Source organism: Orcinus orca, chromosome 2 (assembly GCF_937001465.1).
Source record: "Orcinus orca chromosome 2, mOrcOrc1.1, whole genome shotgun sequence".
NCBI classification, from domain to species: domain Eukaryota; kingdom Metazoa; phylum Chordata; class Mammalia; order Artiodactyla; family Delphinidae; genus Orcinus; species Orcinus orca.
In genome coordinates, this window is record NC_064560.1 from 54,588,468 (window position 1) to 54,608,312 (window position 19,845).

The 19,845-nt window shown below is 38.2% G+C and overlaps 1 protein-coding gene and 1 long non-coding RNA gene across 3 annotated transcripts in view; both read left to right on the forward strand.

The window, feature by feature from the left end:
• The window catches only part of LOC125963432 (uncharacterized), a 90,544-nt gene that overhangs the window by 42,012 nt on the left and 28,687 nt on the right, over positions 1 to 19,845 (forward strand). Inside the window, exon 2 of the long non-coding RNA XR_007475418.1 lies at positions 17,463 to 17,581. This is a non-coding gene — a long non-coding RNA (uncharacterized LOC125963432). The remainder of the gene's footprint in view (positions 1 to 17,462; positions 17,582 to 19,845) is intronic.
• Positions 17,628 to 19,446, forward strand: LOC101272622 (ornithine decarboxylase-like). 2 transcript variants are annotated; one of them, XM_049705708.1, is made up of 2 exons: positions 17,628 to 17,878; positions 18,222 to 19,446. In XM_049705708.1, the coding sequence occupies exons 1-2, from the start codon at positions 17,862 to 17,864 to the stop codon at positions 19,201 to 19,203; spliced, it is 999 nt and encodes a 332-aa protein (XP_049561665.1). In that variant the 5' UTR covers positions 17,628 to 17,861; the 3' UTR covers positions 19,204 to 19,446. The 2 variants fall into 2 exon arrangements, with proteins under 2 accessions (XP_049561665.1, XP_033258938.2); XM_033403047.2 differs by lacking the exon at positions 17,628 to 17,878 and having other exon boundaries at positions 17,937 to 19,446.

Sequence of the window (19,845 nt, forward strand, 5' to 3'; positions counted from 1 at the left end):
GGTACCAGCTTACTGTTAATAACAAAATTTATTTACCTAATTGATTTTAATTTAATCTTAGAAAGTCCTTTCTATAAATCTTGAAGAGGCAGTATTTTTGCAAAGGCATCAGAGTGAAACTATAGCTGTCTATAATGACAAAGACTTAAGAAGGCACGTTTAAAATCTGATTACAATGCAATTGATAAAGTAACTTGGTTACTGCTGTGACATACAACACTTTCAGATAATAACTAGAACTATGACTGATAACGTTTTACCAGGACATTTCAGAATTTTAGGAACTGCATATAATTTCTAGAATATCTATATTAGTAAACAGTTACCATACAATTTAACCTAAGACGATTTATTACTCATTTGAAAATACTTCCCATGTACTTTTATCGTACAAAATTAACCTAATTCGTTTAATATTTTTCTTGGATGTTTCATTACGTGGAAACCAAGGGCCCTTTGAAGCATCCCAAAGTTAGCTAGAGGTCAAAAGGACTTTGTTAGAATTTGGTTTAGGAAGTTTTGTCCAAAAAATATGAAAAGGGTTTAGAACACTCAGTCAGATAGGATCATAGGTCACTGTGAAACAATATTCTTAAGTAGATATTTTTAAAACATGATTGTTCCTAAAAAGTTCACCCAAAGCTCTTATCTCATTTGTATTTTCTTTTCTTAAAAGTTTCTTTACATCGAGTTACCTTGTTGACAAATTTATAACAGATATAATAAGATCTTATTTAGCTTATATATATATATATTTTTAATTTATTTATTTTATTTATTTATTATTTTTGGTTGCATTGGGTCTTCGTTGCTGCGCATGGACTTTGATTGTGGAGAGTGGGGGCTACTTTTCGTTGCGGTGTGCAAGCTTCTCATTGCGGTGGCTTCTCCTGTTGTGGAGCACGGGCTCTAGGCATGTGGGCTTCAGTAGTTGTGGCACGTGGACTCAGTAGTTGTGGCTCACGGGCTCTAGAGTGCAGACTCCGTAGCCTGTGGCACCTGGGCTTAGTTGCTCTGCGGCATGTGGGATCTTCCTGGACCAGGGCTCGAACCTGTGTCCCCTGCGTTGGCAGGCGGATTCTTAACCACTGCGTCACCAGGGAAGCCCCTTATTTAGCTTATGTTATACCTCGGCACAATAAAAGTATTACACATAATGTTGATGACTATTAAGACATATCTATATTAATTAGATCAACAAACAGACATTAATACCAGGTATTAATTTAATATTGAATATTTCCCAGTTCACATAAACCTGAAATTCATTTAGCTTAGTTTCACTTGTATTTAGAATTATTTGATTTGTAAGTGCTTACTTTTCTTTTAAGCCAATTAAATAGAGCTCATTTACAATTAACCTTAGCATTATTATCCAAAGAGAAAGACACACACTGAGACTCACACATGTATCCAGACAGACAGAGATCTCAGTTTCCACTTGAGATTTAAAGTGTCTCTTGGCCTCCCCCCCTTTTTTTCCTTGGCTTGAAGTTCTACTGATTAACCCAAAGCTGAAGTTTCAGGCAAAGTGGGCTGTGTATCTCAAGAACATGATAAGAGTTAATTTCAAGATTTTGCCTAGGCATATTTTTGTTCTCTCAGGGTCAGAATTCTGAAAAAGATATTTCGACAAGCTAGCTTTCTCTAATTGCATATGCAAAAAAACCGGTTTTGCAATTTCAAAAAAATTTTTATCTTAACCTGTTTTCTCCAGAATCTAAAGAATATTGTGGCTACAATGTCAAAAGTCATCCTTCTAAACTTAAACCAGATAGTGCTTAAATTGGCTCTGATAACAGGGGCAGCCTAGCTGATAAAATGGTGTCCCAGCAGGGACTGTCCCTCTGGGGAGGTGGGATCTTTGTTTGATGAGAAGAATCTGAAGGAGTAAGGGAAGTTGTAGGAGCAGGGGAAGCTTGGTCCCCCCCTCCTCCCTGAGAGCTGGGAGAAGTTAGAAGGGGATGGCTTAGAATGTTAGGAGAGTTTTCCTGATTCCTCAGGCTTTTGATTATAGGAGAAAGTCCTGGACATAAGGGAACCTCAGTCCATTTTCCCATCCTGTGACAATGAAGATCTAACTGTAAGAGATCCATTTTCAAGCCTTTTTTTTTTTAATCCCCCAACTTAAATAAAGGCTAGGCACTGCTACAATAGAATCAAGGTTTTTCTTTTTCTCAGCCGGTCTGGCGGTCTGGCTTAGAAAGGGGATCTTCCCATGTTGAGCAACTGGCAACCGAGAACAAGAGAGCACCCCTAGAATGGAATCCAGTATCCCAGAAACACTTACTAGGAGGCTTTTACCTGAAAGAGTTCAGGACGTCCCCCTAATTCCCTTCAAACCTGGTGGGGTTACTTTCCCACCGAATCCTGACCAGACGTCTCTGGTCCCCATTGAAGCCTTGCACAAGGCGCAACCGGAAGTCTATGGCCCTGTTTGTTTGGCATCTAAGGCAAAATTGAAGGGGACATAAGGCTTAGGTGAAAAAGAAACCTTGCTTCCTGAGTAGAGTAGGTAAGAAAATTGCAGGAAATAAAGGGAAGGGCGTTGCGCGCCCCAGCAGGGTGCAGTATGCTCCTGGCCCGCTTGCTCTGGGACAAAGACAATGGAAGACAGTGGGGATTGGGGGAGGTAATTTTTCTACCCTGGGAAATAAAGTGTGGTGCGTAGCAGGGTTCAATTTGCTGGGGGCTGCGGCTGGCACCCAGCTCTGACTCCTGGCATGTGGCTCACGAAGCTGATGAAGATGCGCTGCTTGGATGCAGGGCATGCTGAGGGTTGTAGTTTAGGCAGAGCGAGAGAAAGAGGGAGAGGGGAGACAGAGAGAGAGAGACCCCTTGGGTGCCTGCACTGAGAGGGCCAAGATTAAGCCCTGTGGGTCTTGGAGAGAGAACAAAGGGGAGACTTGAGAGCAAGTAAGTTCTCATGGGAGACAGAGTAAAAGCCAGATGTCTCCAGCAAGCAGTTTGGGCGAGATATGTAGTTTTACCTTGACTGCCAGGTTTCAGCACCATCTGATCTCGGAGAGGCAGCAGAAAGTGGTGACATGAAGCGAGGTCTTAATTCTCTGCCCAGGAATTGAACCTGGGTAGCCTGGATGAAAATTAGGAACCCTAGCCACCACAGCCCCTGGCTCTTGCCCCCAGTGAAAAATGCATTTCTCACGGAGGCAAAAACTAAAAACAGGTGTAAAGTTTATTATTAGAGACATAGCAAAACAACAAGTAGGAGAGCACACAGAGAAACAGTTTGTTTAGTTAGTTAGGATAGAAGCAAGGCAGAGATGCACATCTGGAGAAAAAGGGTGTGGGTGATCTCCCTAATGCAGAGGCAGTAAAGAGGCGGTTAAGTCCTTTATATAGGGCAGTTCTTCCAGGTCTTTGTTTACCTTTGGCCAATTATCTGGTTTCTTCTTCCACACCTTCCCTGCCCTAGAACCTTCCCCAACATGCATGCCCAACTTTTTTCCAAGATGGATTACAGCCCAGAGGCCTATGGGATGGCCTTAGCATCACATATTATGGGGTGGTACCCCATCCTTTTACCCCCAAGGAGCCTTTCTGCACATGTGCAATGTTTCCCTTGCCCCAAGGATGGGAAGTGTATGACCTCTTGATCTTTTAACAGGGTTTAGTCCCCCTCTGTCCCAGCCATAAAAATGTCCAGTGTCTGGTTATTTATCCTATTTCTGTTACAGGTTTTTAATCGAGGTGCAGATCTCGAAATATAGACAGGAGTCTGGTCTTAAATATATAGTCCTGGAGTCTGTTTGTCTCTTGCTTCAGGAAATGTAAACAGGGGGATTGCAATCAAGGTCCAGCCTGGAGCCCATCTTCTTCTCACACCAGGAAGTGTGAATAGGAGGCCAGTTGTAAATGTCTAGGCTGGAGCCCATCTATCTTCTGCCTCACAATCAGGGATCAGCTTGCACTGGTCTAAAACGTCATTACCCAAATTTACAGTGAATAAATGGTGGAGAGAGCACGGAGAAAGGAAATGTTTTTATGTTGCTTGTGGGATGTAAATGGGAAGAGCCACTATAGAGAACATTATGGAAGTGACTTTAAAAGGTAAAAAGGGCTCTACCATATGATCCAGCAGTGCTACCCCCAAGAGTATATGCAGAGAAAACCAGAATTTGGAAAGACACATGCACTCAAGCGTGCACTGCAGCACCATTTACCATACCCAAGATGTGGAGACACACAAAATATCCATGGACGGAAGAACAGATAAAAAAGAAGTGATACATGTACACAACGGTATATGACTGCACCTTGTTAAAAAAAGAAATAATGCCATTTACAGGAACATAGATAAACCTAGAGGTAATAACGCTAAGTGAAGTAAGTCAGAATCACAAAGATAAATATTATAGGATATCACTTATAGTGGAGTCTAAAAATAAACACCATTGAAATAATTCAGAAAACATAAATGGACTCAGGGACTTATAAAGGAAACATGGTTTCAAAAGGTGACAGAAGGGGTCATGGGATTAGTTAGGAGGATGGGATTAATGAATTCAAATTATTTCATATAAAACAGATATTCCACAAGGATCTATGTATACCAAGGAAGGACTATCAACACTCCCTAATTAACTATATGGGAAAAGAAGCCAGAGATGCTTAGATATATGTATATGTTTAATGGAAAAAGATTCTCTATACCTACAACCAACACCAACACTGCATATCAATGTTACTCCAGGAAAAAAAATTAATCTAATTAAAAATTGACAGTGAGACACAAGATTTGGGTGTTTGTTCTGGCACAATCCACTCTAATTTACAAGCGCAAATAGGATTTCCCCTAAGGCTCTGGTTGCCAGGGCAACCAGAGTTGGGAAGAGGAAAATCTGCCGCCTTGTGGCGGTTTCCCACAAAAGCAACCTCAAAAAAATGAGTTATGGGCACTTAGTATTCACAAGGACTGCTAGGCTCTAAATGATACTTTCCCTCAAAAAATGTCCAGGCCTAAGTGTTCGAAAATAATTGAAAACACGGCACATTTTCTAGAAGGCAATTGCAATAGCTAAATTCTACTCAGTACTGATTCTGAATAAAAACAGCCCATAAGAACATGCTCTACATAGCAATTAGCAGAGACATGCAAATCAAAACTACAATGAGGAGTCTCCTGGGACCGGTGTGAATAACCATCATCAAAAATCGACAATTAATAAAAAGTGTAGAGAGCATGGAGAAAAGGAAACCCTTTTATGGTGATTGTAGGATGTAAATGGTAACAGCCACTACAGAGAACATTATGGAAGTGCGTTTAAAAGGTAAAAATCAAGTACCACATGATCCTACAGTGCTACCCTTAAGACTACATGCAGAGAATACCAGAACTCAAAAAGACATGCACCCAAGCGTACACTGCAGCACTGTTTACAATACCCAAGATGTGGAGATATACAAAATATCCATGGATAGATGAACAGATAGAAAAATGCGATACATGTACACAATGATATATGACTCCACCATGTAAAAGAATGAAATAATGCCATTTGCAGGAACATCGATAAACCTACATATAATCATGCTAAGTAAAATAGGTCAGAATCAGAAAGACAAATATCCTATGATATCACTTATAGTTGGAATCTAAAAAATGAACAAATGGAGAACACATAAACAGACTCAGGGAAATAGAAAACAAACATATGGTTACCAAAGGTGACAGAAGGGGTCAAGGGATAAATTAGGAAGATGGGTTTAACAAATACAAACTCTTTCATATAAATCAGATATTCAGCAAGGATCTATGTATACTAAGAAAGGGCTATCAACACACTAATAACCTATATGGGAAAAGTAGCCAAAGATGCATAGATATGTGTACATGTATAAGGGAAAAAGATTCTCTATACCAACAACAAACACAACATTGTATATAAATTTTAGTCCAATGAAAAATAAAAAATAATCTCATTAAAAATTGGTGATGAGAAAGAAGATGTGGGTGTTTGTTCTGGCACATTCCGCTATAATTTATAAGACCCAAACAGGATTTCCCCTAATGCTCTGGTTGCTGGGGCAACCAGAATTGTGCTCGAGCAAATTCTGCCACCTTGAGTCCTTTTCCCCGCAAAAGCAAACTCAAAACGATTGCTTATGGGGACTTAATATTCAGAAGGACTGCTGGGCTCTAAATGATACTTGCCCTCAAAAGATGGCCAGGCTTAACTATTGGAAAATAATTCAAACACGGCACTTTCAAGAAGGCAATTTCAACAGGTAAATTCTACTCACAGTGTTTATGAGGAATAACAGCTCCAAAATCATGATCAACATAACAAGCAGTTAGCAGACACATGCAACTCAAAACTACGAGAAATCAGCTTGCACTGGTTTAAAATGTCATCACCCAAAATTAAAATGAAAAAATTGTGGAGAGAGCATGGAGAAAGGAAATGTTTATGCTGCTTGTGGGATGAAAATGGTAAGAGCCACTATAGAGAACGTTATGGAAGTGTCTTTAAAGGGTAAAAAGTTCTACCATTAATCTGGCAGTGCTACACCAAAGAGTATATGTGGAGAAAACCAGAATTCGAAAAGACACATGCACCTAAGCGTGTGCTGCAGCACCATTTACAATACCCAAGATGTGGAGATATACAAAATGTCCATGGACAGATGAACGGGTAAAAAAGATGTGATACATGTACACAGTAGTATATGATTCCTCCATGTAAAAGAATGAAATAATGCCATTTGCAGGAACATAGAGAACACTAGAGATAATCATACTAAGTAGAGTAAGTCAGAATCACAAAGACAAATATTATATGATATCACTTATAATTGGAATCTAAAAATACACAGCATTGAAATAATTTAGAAAAAATAAACAGACTCAGGGACTTAAAAAGCAAATATGGTTATGAAAGGGGAAGATAGGGACAAGGGATAAATTAGGAGGATGGGAATAACAAATTCAAACTATCTCATAATAAACAGATATTCAGCAAGGTTCTGTGTATAACAAGGAAGGCTATCAACACTCTCTAATAACCTATATGGGAAAAGATGCCAAACATGCATAGATATATGTATATGTAAAACTGAAAATGATTCTGTACACCTACCAAATACAAACATTATGTATCAGTGTTATTCCAATAAAAACTAAAAATTAATCTAATTAAAAAATTGGTGGGGGGAAACCTTCAAGATGGCTGAGGAGTAAGACATAGAGATCACCTTCCTCCCCACAAATACATCAGAAATACATGTACATGTGGAACAACTCCTACAGAACACCTACTGAATGCTGGCAGAACACCTCAGACTTCCCAAAAGGCAAGAAACTCCCCACGTACCTGGGTAAGGAAAAAGAAAAAACAGAGACAAAAAATAGGGATGGGACCTGCACCTCTGGGAGTGAGCTGTGAAGGAGGAAAAGTTTCCACACACTAGGAAACGCCTTCACTGGTGGAGATGGGGGTGGGGGAAGCTCCGGGGTCACAGAGGAGAGCACACCACCAGGGGTGCAGAGGGAAAAGCAGAGAGATTCCCGCATAGAGGATCGGTGCTGACCAGCACTCACCAGCCTGAGAGGCTTATCTGCTCACCCGCTGGGATGGGTGGGGGCTGGGAACTGAGGCTCGGGCTTCAGAGATCAGATCCCAGGGAGAGGACTGGGGTTGGCTGCGTGAACACAGCCTGAAGGGGGCTACTGTAGGGAAAAACCTACAACCAAGATGACTCTACCCAGCAAGGATCTCACTCAGATTCGACAGAGAAATTGAAACCTTTACAGACAAACAAAAGTTAAGAGAATTCAGCACCACCAAACTAGCTTTACAACAAATGCTAAAAGAACTTCTCTAGGCAGGAAACACAAGAGAAAGAAAAGACCTACAAAAACAAACCCAAAACAATTAAGAGGATGGTAATAGGAACATACATATCGGTAACTAACTTAAATGTAAATGGATTAAATGCTCCAACCAAAAGACGTAGACTGGCTGAATGGGTACAAAAACAAGACCCATACATATGCTGTCTACAAGAGACCCACTTCAGACCTAGGGACACGTACAGACTGAAAGTGAGGGGATGGAAAAGATACCTCATGCAAATGGAAATAAAATGAAAGCTGGAGTAGCAATTCTCATATCAGACAAAATAGACTTTAAAATAAAGACTATTACAAGAGACAAAGAAGGACAGTACATAATGATTAAGGGATCAATCCAAGAAGAAGATATAACAATTGTAAATATTTATGCACGCAACACAGGAGCACCTCAATACATAAGGCAAATGCTAATACAGCCATAAAAGAGGAAGTCGACAGTAATGCAGTCATAGTAGGGGACTTTAACACCCCACTTTCACCAGTGAACAGATCATCCAAAATGAAAATAAATAAGAAAACACAAGCTTTAAATGATACATTAAACAAGATGGACTTAATTGTTATAGGGCATTCCATCCAGAAGCAACAGAATACACTTTCTTCTCAAGTGCTCATGGAAAATTCTCCAGGAAAGGTCATATCTTAGCTACAGAGGGTGTGGAGAAAAGAGAACCCTCCTACATGGTTGGTGGGAATGTACATTGGTACAACCTCTATGGAGAACAGTATGGAGGTTCCTTTAAAAACTAAAAATAAAACAAACAAACAAACAAAAAAAAACACTAAAAATAGAGCTACCACATGACCCCACAATCCCACTCCTTGGTATATATCTAGAGAAAGCCATAATTTGAAAAGATACATGCACCCCAATTACATGCACTGCAATAGTTCATTGCAGCACTATTTACAGCAGCCAGGGCATGGAAGCAATGTAAATGTCCACCAGTGGAGGAATGGATAAAGAAGATGTGGTATATGTATACAATGGAATATTTCTCAGCCATAAAATGAATGAAATAATGTCATTTGCAGCAACACAGATGGACCTACAGAATGTTGTACTGGGTGAAGTAAGTCAGAAAGAAATATCATGATATCGCTTATATGTGGAAGCTAAAAAAAAAGAGTACAAATGAACTTTTCTACAAGACAGAAATAAAGTTACAGATGTAGAAACAAACTTATGGTTACCAGGGTGTGGGGGGGGAGGGATAAATTGGTAGATTGGGATTGACATATACACACTACTATATATAAAATGGGTAACTAATAAGGACCTACTATATAGCACAGGGAACTCTACTCAATACTCTATAATGGCCTATATGGGAAAAGAATCTAAAACAGAGTGGATATATGTATATGTATAACTGATACACTTCGCTGTACACCTGCAACTAACAGAACATTGGAAATGAATTATACTCCAATAAAAATTTTAAAAATGTATTATTTACCAGTCATATTTAGATGTTTTGAAAATAAACCTCAGAAAACTGTGCAAAGCATTATGAAGAACATTATGTTTCTGGAAGACTTAAACATTAAAAAAGTAGAGAGTGATCCAAATCCATATTTACAAAAAAGTGATAAATAATTCTCTCAAAACCAATATGTGATTCCATCAGTTCCAATCAACATACCAATGGATTTTTATATAAAATGACCAGATTGTTGAAAAAATTAACAAACATAGGGCTAAAAATAGGAAAGAAACAACAGTATAAGGAACTTACCCTACCATATACCGTAATCTGTTGCAACAAAACGGTAATGCAAAGAAGGTGGTGACGGAATATTAATCCTAAGATTCATTAAACAGAATACGTAGCCCTTAAAGGGAGATTCGTATATAATGAACACTGAAATGTATGAGGTGGTTCTAGTCAGTAAGGAAATAATGGAATAGTAAATAATCATCAATGGATAAAACTTTAACATATTTCTACGTTAAGTTATTTACATAAATCAATGTTAGATGAATGAAATGAAAAGAACGAAATTTGAAAACCTGAAAACATCCAATGAAAATTGAAAATAAACACTTTATGATTTACAAGCATAGGAAGGTTTATTTAGGAAGATAAATACAAACTACAAAGGAGTAGATTAATACTCTGAGATTTTAAAAATAGTAAATGCTGTCTCAAAATAGTTTAATCTTTAAAATGGAAGGATATGTTGTAAATGTCCATCATCTGGAACAAAATAAGGTCCAGGATAGATTTTTTAAAAAACAATACAATTTTATAAACAACTGAAAATAACTCACAAATAATAGAATTACGGCTATGACCAGGCAACTTACAGAGATGTAACTTCAGGTGGTGGGCAAGTACTGCACTATAAACAGCGTCATTAGTAATTATCAAAGAAATGCAAATTAAGTCAATAATAACATATCATACACATATAATTAATAAATTTTGACATTAACCAGAGGAGTGGTGATGTGGGAAAATAGAGAGCCTCCTCCAGGATAGTAGTAGTGAGATGGATTTAACCATTTTGGAAGACAGACAAACTGGTTCGATGGAGTACACCCAAAGTGCACAAAATGATGCAGCAGGAATTCCATTCCTAACATTCTATTTATAACAACAAAGAGATGTGCCCAAAGTTATTCATAGCAGTATCACTAGTGAAAGGGAAATATTCACCACTGTATCTATGTAAATAAACAACAATAAAAGCCAATGTGTGAAGATGGTAACTTTTCAGAAACAAATATTTGACTGTAAACAAAACATTCAGATTTAAACAGATGGTGTATTGACATGTGCACAAACAGAGCATTAATTGGGGGGAAGAGTAGAAGGTTGTGGGGTGTTGTTTAGTGGTTAAGTAGTACTCCATCTCAACACCAGATGGAGAAATAAGTACATGAAGAACTTTTCCTCTGAGTCTATATGACTTTTTAATGGGAAGAATATAGATTTATATGGTATCACTTATATGTGGAATCTAAAATATGACACAAATGAACTTATCTATGAAACATAAGCAGAATGACAGACATAGAGAACAGACTTGTGGTTGCCCCACGGAGGAAGTGTGTGTGTGTGTGTGTGTGTGTGTGTGTGCGTGCGTATACACACACACGTATCCTTTTTTCATCTTCTTTTCCATTATGGTTTACTACACGATATTGTTTTTATTTTATTTTATTTTTGGCTGTTTTGGGTCTTCATTGCTGTGCGCAGGCTTCCTCTAGTTGCGGCCAGTGGGGGCTACTCTTCGTTGTGGTGCATGGGCTTCTCAATGCAGTGGCTTCTCTTGTGGAGCACGGGCTGTAGGTGTGCAGGTTCAGTAGTTGTGGCACCCGGGCTTAGTTGCCCCGCGGCATGTGGGATATTCCTGGACCAGGGCTCGAACCCATGTTCCCTGCATTGGCAGGCGGATTCTTAACCACTGAGCCACCAGGGAAGCCCAACTACATGATATTGAATATAGTTCCCTGTGCTATACATTAGGGCCTTCTTGTTTATGCATTCTATATATAATAGCTAGCATCTGCTAATCCCACCCAAACTCCCAATTCATTCCTCCCTTACTCTTCCTCCCTGGGGCAACCACAAGTCTGTTTTCTATGTCTTTCATTCTGCTTCTGTTTCATAGATAAGTTCATTTGTGTCATATTTTACATTCCACATATAAGTGATACCATATGGTATTTTCTTTCTCTTTTTGACTTCACTTGGTATGACAATCTCTAGGTCCATTCATGTAGCTGCAAAAGGCATTATTTCTTTGTTTTATATGGTTGAGTAGGATTTCATTATACACACACACACACACACCACATCTGCTTTATCCATTCATCTGTGGATGGACATTTAGGTCATTTCCACGTGTTGACTATTGTAAATAGTGTTACTATGAACATAGAGGTGCAGGTATCTTTTTGAATTAGAGTTTTGTCTGGATATATGCTGAGGAGTGGGATTGCGGAATCATATGGCAACTCTAGTTTTTTGAGGAACCTCCATACTGTTTTCTGTAGCGTCTGCACCAATTTACATTCCCACCAACAATGTAGAAGAGTTCCCCTTTCTCCACACCTTCTCCAGCATTTCTTATTTGTAGACTTTTTAATATTGGCCATTTGACCAGTGTGAAGTGGTACCTCATTGAATTTTGATTTGTAGTTCTCTAATAATTAGCAACAATGAGCATCTTTCCATTGTTCCTATTGGCCATCTGTATGTCTTCTTTGGAGAAATGTCTATTTAGATCTTCTGCCCAAATTTTCGATTGGGTTGTTTTGTTGTTGTTCTATGAGCTGTTTGCATATTTTGGAAATTAATCCCTTGTCAGCACATCATTTGTAAATATTTTCTCACATTCCCTAGGTTGTCTTTTAGTTGTATTTATAGTTTCCTTTGCTGCGCAAAAGCTTATAACTTTGAATAGGTCCCATTTGTTTATTTTTGTTTTTATTTTTATTGCCTTGGGAGACTGACTTAGGAAGACATTGGTACAACTTACGTCAGAATATTTTGCCTATGTTCTTTTCTAGGAGTTTTATGGTGTTGTCTTATATTTAATACTTAAACCATTTTGAGTTTATTTTTGTGTATAGTGTGACGGTGTGTTCTAACTTCACTGATTTGCTTGCAGCTGTCCAACTTTCCCAGCACCATTTGCTGAAGAGACTGTCTTTTCCCCATGGCATACTCTTGCCTCCTTTGTTGAAGATTAATTGATTATTGTTGAAGATTAATTGATCTTAGGTGTGTGGGTTTATTTTTGAGCTCTCTATTATGTTCCATTGATCCATATGTCTGTATCTGTGCCAATACCACACTGTTTTGATTACTGTAGATGTGTAGCATTTTCTGAGTTCTAGGAGTGTTATGCTTCCTGCTTTGTTCTTTTTCCTCAGCATTGCTTCGGCAATTCTGGGTCTTATGTGGTTTCATAAAAATTTTAGAATTATTTGTTCTAGTTTTGTGAAAATTGTCATGGGTAAATTGATAGGGATCATATTAAATCTGTACATTGCTTTGGGTAATATGGCCATTTTAACAATATTAATTCTTTCAATCCAAGAGCATGGGATATCTTTTCATTTTTTAAATCATCTTCAATACTAATATTTTATAGTTGTTGGCATATAAGTCATCTCCTTGGACGAGTTTATTCTTAAGTGTTTTATTATTTTTTGATGCAAGTTTAAAAGGTATTGTTCTTTTATATTCCCTTTCTGATATTTCATTGTTAATGTAAAGAAATGCAACCGATTTCCATATGTTAAACTTTTATCTTGCTACCTTGCTGAATTTATCAGTTCTAGTAGGATTTTTCTGTGTGTGAAGTCATTAGAGTTTTCTATATATCGTGTCATGTCATCTGCATATAATAACAATTTTACCTGTCCCTTACTATTTGGATACATTTTATTTATTATTTTTTCTTTTCTGATTGCTGTGGCTAGGACTTCCAACACTATGCTGAATAGAAGTGGTAAGAGTGGGCATCTATGTTTTGTTCCAGACTTCAGTGGGAAGTCTTTCAGCTTTTTCCTGTTGAGTATTATATTGGCTATGGTTTTATCATAAATAGGTTTTATAATTTTGAGATGTTCCCTCTATACCCACTTTCATAAGAGTTTTATCATGAATGGATGTTTAATTGTATCAAATGCTTTTTCTATATTTATTGACATCATGTGGATTTTTTCTTTTTTTGTTGTTGTTGTTGATGTGGTGTATCACACTGATTGTTTTGCATATGTTGAACCATCCTCGTGACCCTGGAATGAATCCAGCGTGGTCATGGTGTATGTTTTATTTATGTGCTGTTGGATTAAGTTTGCTGATATTTGGTTGATAATTTTTGGATCTATATTTATCACAGATATTGGCCTGTAATTTTCTTTTTTGGTAGTGTCTTTGTCTGGTTTTAGTATCAGGGTGATGGTGGTCTCATAGAATGTCTTTGGGAGTGTTCCCTCCTCTTCAGTCTTTTGGAGAAGTTTGAGAAGAATTGGTATAAGTTCTTCTTTGTATGTTTGGTAGAATTTTGTCTGTGAAGTCATGTGTTCCTGGACTTTTGGTTGTAGGAAATCTGTTGTTTGTTTTTGTTGTTTTACAGGTTCTATTTCACTTCTAGTTATCAGTCTGTTCAAATTGTCTATTTCTTCTTGATTTAGTTTTGGTGGCTTTATGTTTCTAGAAACTCATCTATTTCTTCTAGGTTTTCCAGATTGTTTGGCTTGTAATTGTTCATAATACATATTTTTAAAATTTCTGTGAAGTCCCTTGTAATTTCTCCTCTTTCATTTCTTATTTTATCTGGGTCCTCTCTCTTTTCTTCTTTGTGAGCCTGGCAAGAGGTTTAGCAATTCTGTTTACCCTTTCAAAGGATCAGCTCTCAGTTTTACAGATTTTTTTTCTATTTTTAAAATCTGTTTTATTTATTTCCTCTCTGATTTTATTATTTCCTTCCTTCTGCTGACTCTAGGTTTTGTTTGTTCTTCTTTTTCTAATTCTTTTAGGCGGTGGGTTAGGTTGTTTGAGATTTCTGTCATTTTATGAGGAAAGCATGTATTGCTATGGACTTCCCTCTAAGAACTGCCTCTGCTGTATCCCATAGATTTTGTATGGTTGTGTTTTCATTGTCATTTGTCTCAAGGTATTTTTCAGTTTCCTCTTTGATTTCATCATTGACCCATTCGTTTTTTAGAAATATGTTGTTTATTCTCCATGTAATCATTTTTTTCTCATTTCTTCTTCTGTGGTAGATTTACAGTTTAATGCAACTAAAGATTGGTGTTTTTAAAAATAAAGGAAATTGATGAAATTTTAGCTAGACTAACCAAGGAAAAAAGAAAAAGAAGTCAAAAAATATGACAAATGAAAGAGGAGACATAAAAGAAATACAAAGGACCATAAGATCATATCATTAAGAATTATATACCAACAAATTTGATAAATTATAATAAATAAATAAAATCCCAGAAGTGTGGAAACTACCAAGACTGAATCAAAAATAGAAAGTCAGAACAGACAAATAATAAATGAGGACATTGAAACAATGAACACAAACCTCCTGACAAAACCCAAGACCAGATGGTTTCACTGGTGAATCCTACCAAACATTAAAAAGATAATTAACTCCAATCATTCTCAAACTCTTCCCAAAAAATTGAGGAGTGAATCACAAGCTCCTTCTGAGGACAGTGTTACTCTGACACCAAAGCCAGATAAAGAACACTATAAGAATATACATTTACATGGGCCTCCCTGGTGGCGCAGTGGTTGGGGGTCCGCCTGCCGATGCAGGGGACGCGGGTTCGTGCCCTGGTCCGGGGGGATCCCGCATGCCGCGGGGCGGCTGGGCCCGTGGGCCATGGCCGCTGAGCCTGCGCGTCCGGAGCCTGCGCGTCCGGAGCCTGTGCTCCGCGATGGGAGAGGCCGCAGCGGTGAGAGGCCCGCGTACCGTAAAAAAAAAAAAAAAAAAAAAAGAATATAAATTTACAGGCAGATAGGTCTGATGACTATAAATACAAAAGTCTAAACAAATTCAGCAGCAAGTTAACAAGATCATACACCATGATTAAATGGAATTTATTCTTGCCACGGGAGAATGGCACACTATATTATATTTAATCTACATATAGTATAATATACAAATCAGTTAAAATTATATATATATATAAATCGATAATTGTGATATACAGTGTTAATAAAGTGAAGAATAAATATATCATCCTTTCAGTATATGCAGAAAAAGACACTGATCTTCAACACCTTTTGTGACAAAAAGTCTCAACAAGTTGGGAACAGAAGGAGCATACCTCAAAATAAAACCGTATAATACCCACAACTAAATTTGTACACATTGGTAAAAAAAACTGAAAGCTTTTTTTTATCATTAGGAACAAGATAACGGTATCCATGCTCACTACTCTTATTAAATACAGTACTGAAGTCCTAGCCAGAGCAATCTGAAACAAAATCAAGAAATAAAAATGCATCCAAAATGAAGAAGTAAAGCTTTCTCTCTTTTTAGAAAACATGATCTTATATATGACTAACACCCAAAATGGTAGAATAAATAAACTCAATAAAGTTGGAAGATACCAAATCAACATACAAAAATCTATTGCTTTTCTGTACAGTAACAACAAAATATCTGAAAGAAAAAAAGAAAAGAATTCCATTTACAATGGCATGAGAAGAAAACCTAGGAATAAATTTCACTGAGAGAGTGAAAGACCTGTGTCCTGGAAACTACAAGACATTAAGGAAAGAAATTGAAGACAACAAAATAAATGTCAAGATAGTATTTGCTCATTAATTAAAAGAATAAATATTATTAAAATGTACATACTTCTCAAAGTAATATACAGGTGTAATGCAATCCCTATCACAATTTCTATAACAGTTTTTCACAGAAATAGAAGCAACAATTTAAAAATTTGCACGGAACCACAAAAGAATCCAAATAGCAAAAGAAATCATGAGAAAGAAGAAAAACACTGGAGGCTTCATGCTTCAAGATTTCAAATTCTATTACAAATCTATGGTCATAAAAACAGTATGGCATTGGCATAAAAAAACCCCACATAGATCAATGGAAACAATAGCACAGAAACAAATCTAAGCATATATGGTAATTAATTTATGACACTGAAGCCAAGAATATACAATTGAGAAATATGATAATTCTTTTATTAAATGTTGTTGGGAAAACTGGGAAGCCACATGCAAAAGAATGAAACTGGACCACTATCTTACACCATACAGAAAAAATAACTTTAAAAGGGTTAAAGACTTGAATGGAAGATGGAAAACCATAAAACTCATAGAAGAACACATAAAGGCAAGTAAGTTCCTTGACCTAGGTCTTGGATATGATATTTTGAAATGGACAAAAAAATCAAAACCAACAAAAGCAAAATAACAAAATGGAGGACATCAAACTCAAAAGTTTATATACATCAAAGGAAACATCAACAAAATAAAAAGGCAACCTACTAAAAAATATAAATAATACCTTAATAAACCTAACTTCAGAAAAAAATTATAGCAAGATAAAGTGAATTCTACACCAAAACTCCAATGTTTTGGTTGTTAGGAAATATATTAATATAATCAGCTTATAAATTTAGGAAAGGCATGTAATCAAAGTGACAGATACAGACAAAGGAGCATGGTAGAATTCTACAGGTAATAATTATAAAATTAAAGAAGAGGTCAGTCCCCTCAGCCTCCGCTGCTACCGCCCCTTTGCCAGCGCTCCGGCACCACCTCGGGACGGTGGTTCTCCATGGGAGGGAGCGAGGTGGTGGGTGGCTGGGCGGGCGGCTGACAGGCAGCGGGGACAGCGGCAGGGCGGCCGGCAGTCCTGCACACTCGGCAGCAACGGCGTCTAATCTCCATGGGGTCTGCCCTTGGTACCCGACACTTTAAGGTGTACAGCAGATTGTGCGTTTGTTAGAACATTTTCACTGCTGCACCGAGGGCACACGTATCTTCAGCGGGACTTGGAATTCCTGGAGAATTCAATTGCCTTTGTGAAAGCTGGCATAATTTCTTTAAATTTCATCTCTTAGTTTCCCATTTAGTTGTTTCAGAAAGATATCAAGAAACCATGAACAACTTTAGTAATGAAGAGTTTGACTGCCATTTCTTGGATGAAGGCTTTACTGCCAAGGACATCCGGGACCAAAAAATGAAGTTTCTTCTTTTGACGGTAAGGATACCTTCTATGTTGCAGACCTGGGAGACATTCTAAAGAAACATCTGAGACGGTTTAAAGCTCTTCCTCGGGTCACCCCTTTTATGTAGTCAAATGCAGTGATAGCAGAACCATAGTGAAGACCCTAGCTGCCACAGGGACAGGATTTGACTATGCCAGCAAGACTGAAATCCAGTTGGTGCAGAGTTTCGGGGTGCCTCCAAAGAGGATTATCTATGCAAATCCTTGTGAACAAGTGTCTCAGATTAAATACGCTGCCAATAATGGAGTCCAGATGATGACATTTTTGTTGTTTGTTTGGGTTTTTTAAATTAATTAATTTATGTATGTATGTGTATATGTATTTATTTATTTTTTGCTGCATTGGGTCTTCGTTGCTGCATGCGGGCTGCTCTTCATTGCGGTGTGCGGGCTTCTCATTGCAGTGACTTCTCTTGTTGTGGAGCACGGGCTCTAGGCACCCAGGCTTCAGTAGTGTGGCACGCAGGTTCAATAGTTGTGGCTCACAGGCTTAGTTACTCTGCAGCATGTGGGATCTTCCCGGACCAGGGCTCAAACCCATGTCCTCTGCATTGGCAGGCGGGTTCTTAACCTCTGTGCCACCAGGGAAGCCCGAGATGATGACTTTTGGTAGTGAAGTTGAGTTGATGAAAGTTGCCAGGGCACATCCAAAGGCCAAGTTGGTTTTGCGGATTGCCACTGATGATTCCAAAGCAGTCTGTCGCCTCAGTGTCAAATTTGATGCCACACTCAAAACCAGCAGGCTTCTTTTGGAATGGGCGAAAGAGCTAGATATTGATGTCATTGGTGTCAGCTTCCACGTGGGAGGTGGTTGTACTGATCTGGAGATCTTTGTGAAGGCCATCTCTGATGCCCACTGTGTCTTTGACATGGGAGCTGAGGTTGGTTTCGACATGTATCTGCTTGATATTGGTGGTGGCTTTCCTGAATCTGAGGATGTAAAGCTTAAATTTGAAGAGATCACCAGTGTAATCAACCCAGCGTTGGACAAGTATTTTCCATCAGACTCTGGAGTGAGAATCATAGCTGAGCCAGGCAAATACTATGTTGAATCAGCTTTCATGCTATCAGTTAATATCATTGCCAAAAAACTCGTATTAAAGGAACAGACAGGCTCTGATGATGAAGATGAGTCAAGTGAACAGACATTTGTGTATTATGTGAATGATGGAGTATATGGATTATTCAACTGCATCCTCTACGAAAACGCACATGTGAAGCCTCTTCTGCAGAAGAGACCCAAACCAGATGAGAAGTATTATTCATCCAGCATCTCGGGACAGACCTGTGATGGCCTGGATTGCCTGGTTGAGCACTGTAACTTGCCCGAGATGCATGTGGGCAATTGGATGCTCTTTGAGAACATGGGTGCTTACACTGTCGCTGCTGCTAACACTTTCAGTGGATTCCAGAGACCGACCATCTACTATGTGATGTCAGGGCCAACATGGCATCTGATGCAGCAAATCCAGAACCACGATTTCCCACCCAGCATAGAGGAGCAAGATGTTGGCACTGTGCCTGTGTCATGTGCTTGGGAGAGTGGAATGAAATGGCACCCAGCAGCCTGTGCTTCAGCTCCTATTAATGTGTAGATACCATTCCTGTAGCTGTTAACTGCGAGTTTAGCTTGATTTAAGGGTTTGGGGGGGACCATTTAACTTAATTACTGTGAGTTTTGAGATGTCTATATGAATAGGGTTGGCACAGATGCAACAATGTGGAAGACTAGGCGATGGGGTCACACTTATCTGTGTTCCTATGGAAACTATTTGAATATTTGTTTTATATGGATTTTTATTCACTTTTCAAACATGCTACTAAAGCATGCCCCTCAACTGCTGAGCAAGCATTTGTAGCTTGTGCATTGGCAGAATGGGCCAGAAGCTTAGTGTTGTGACCTGTTTAAAATAAAGTATCTTGAAATAAAATAAAAAAGATATTCATGCATATGTACTCAAAGAATTATTACAGACCCTCAACACTAGTTCACCTACAGAGAAATAATAAATAATTTCCTCTCATTGTCAGAGAGATCACTAGGAGACATGAACCCCCAACTTACTTAACACTTTGAGGTATCAGTAAAAAAAATACCATTGGAAAAGGATTAAAATCATCTCCAATTGCAGAGCATATGGATGTATATTTAGTAAGCCCAAGGAATCAATGGAAATTTGTTACAGAAAATAAGACGACAAAATATTGTAAAGAGTATAACATAAGCATATAGTACA

What these genes read in the sequence shown, in the direction of transcription:
- LOC101272622 (XM_033403047.2), top strand. Translation starts at nt 18,115, where the DNA reads ATGTGGGATCTTCCCGGACCAGGGCTCAAACCCATGTCCTCTGCATTG.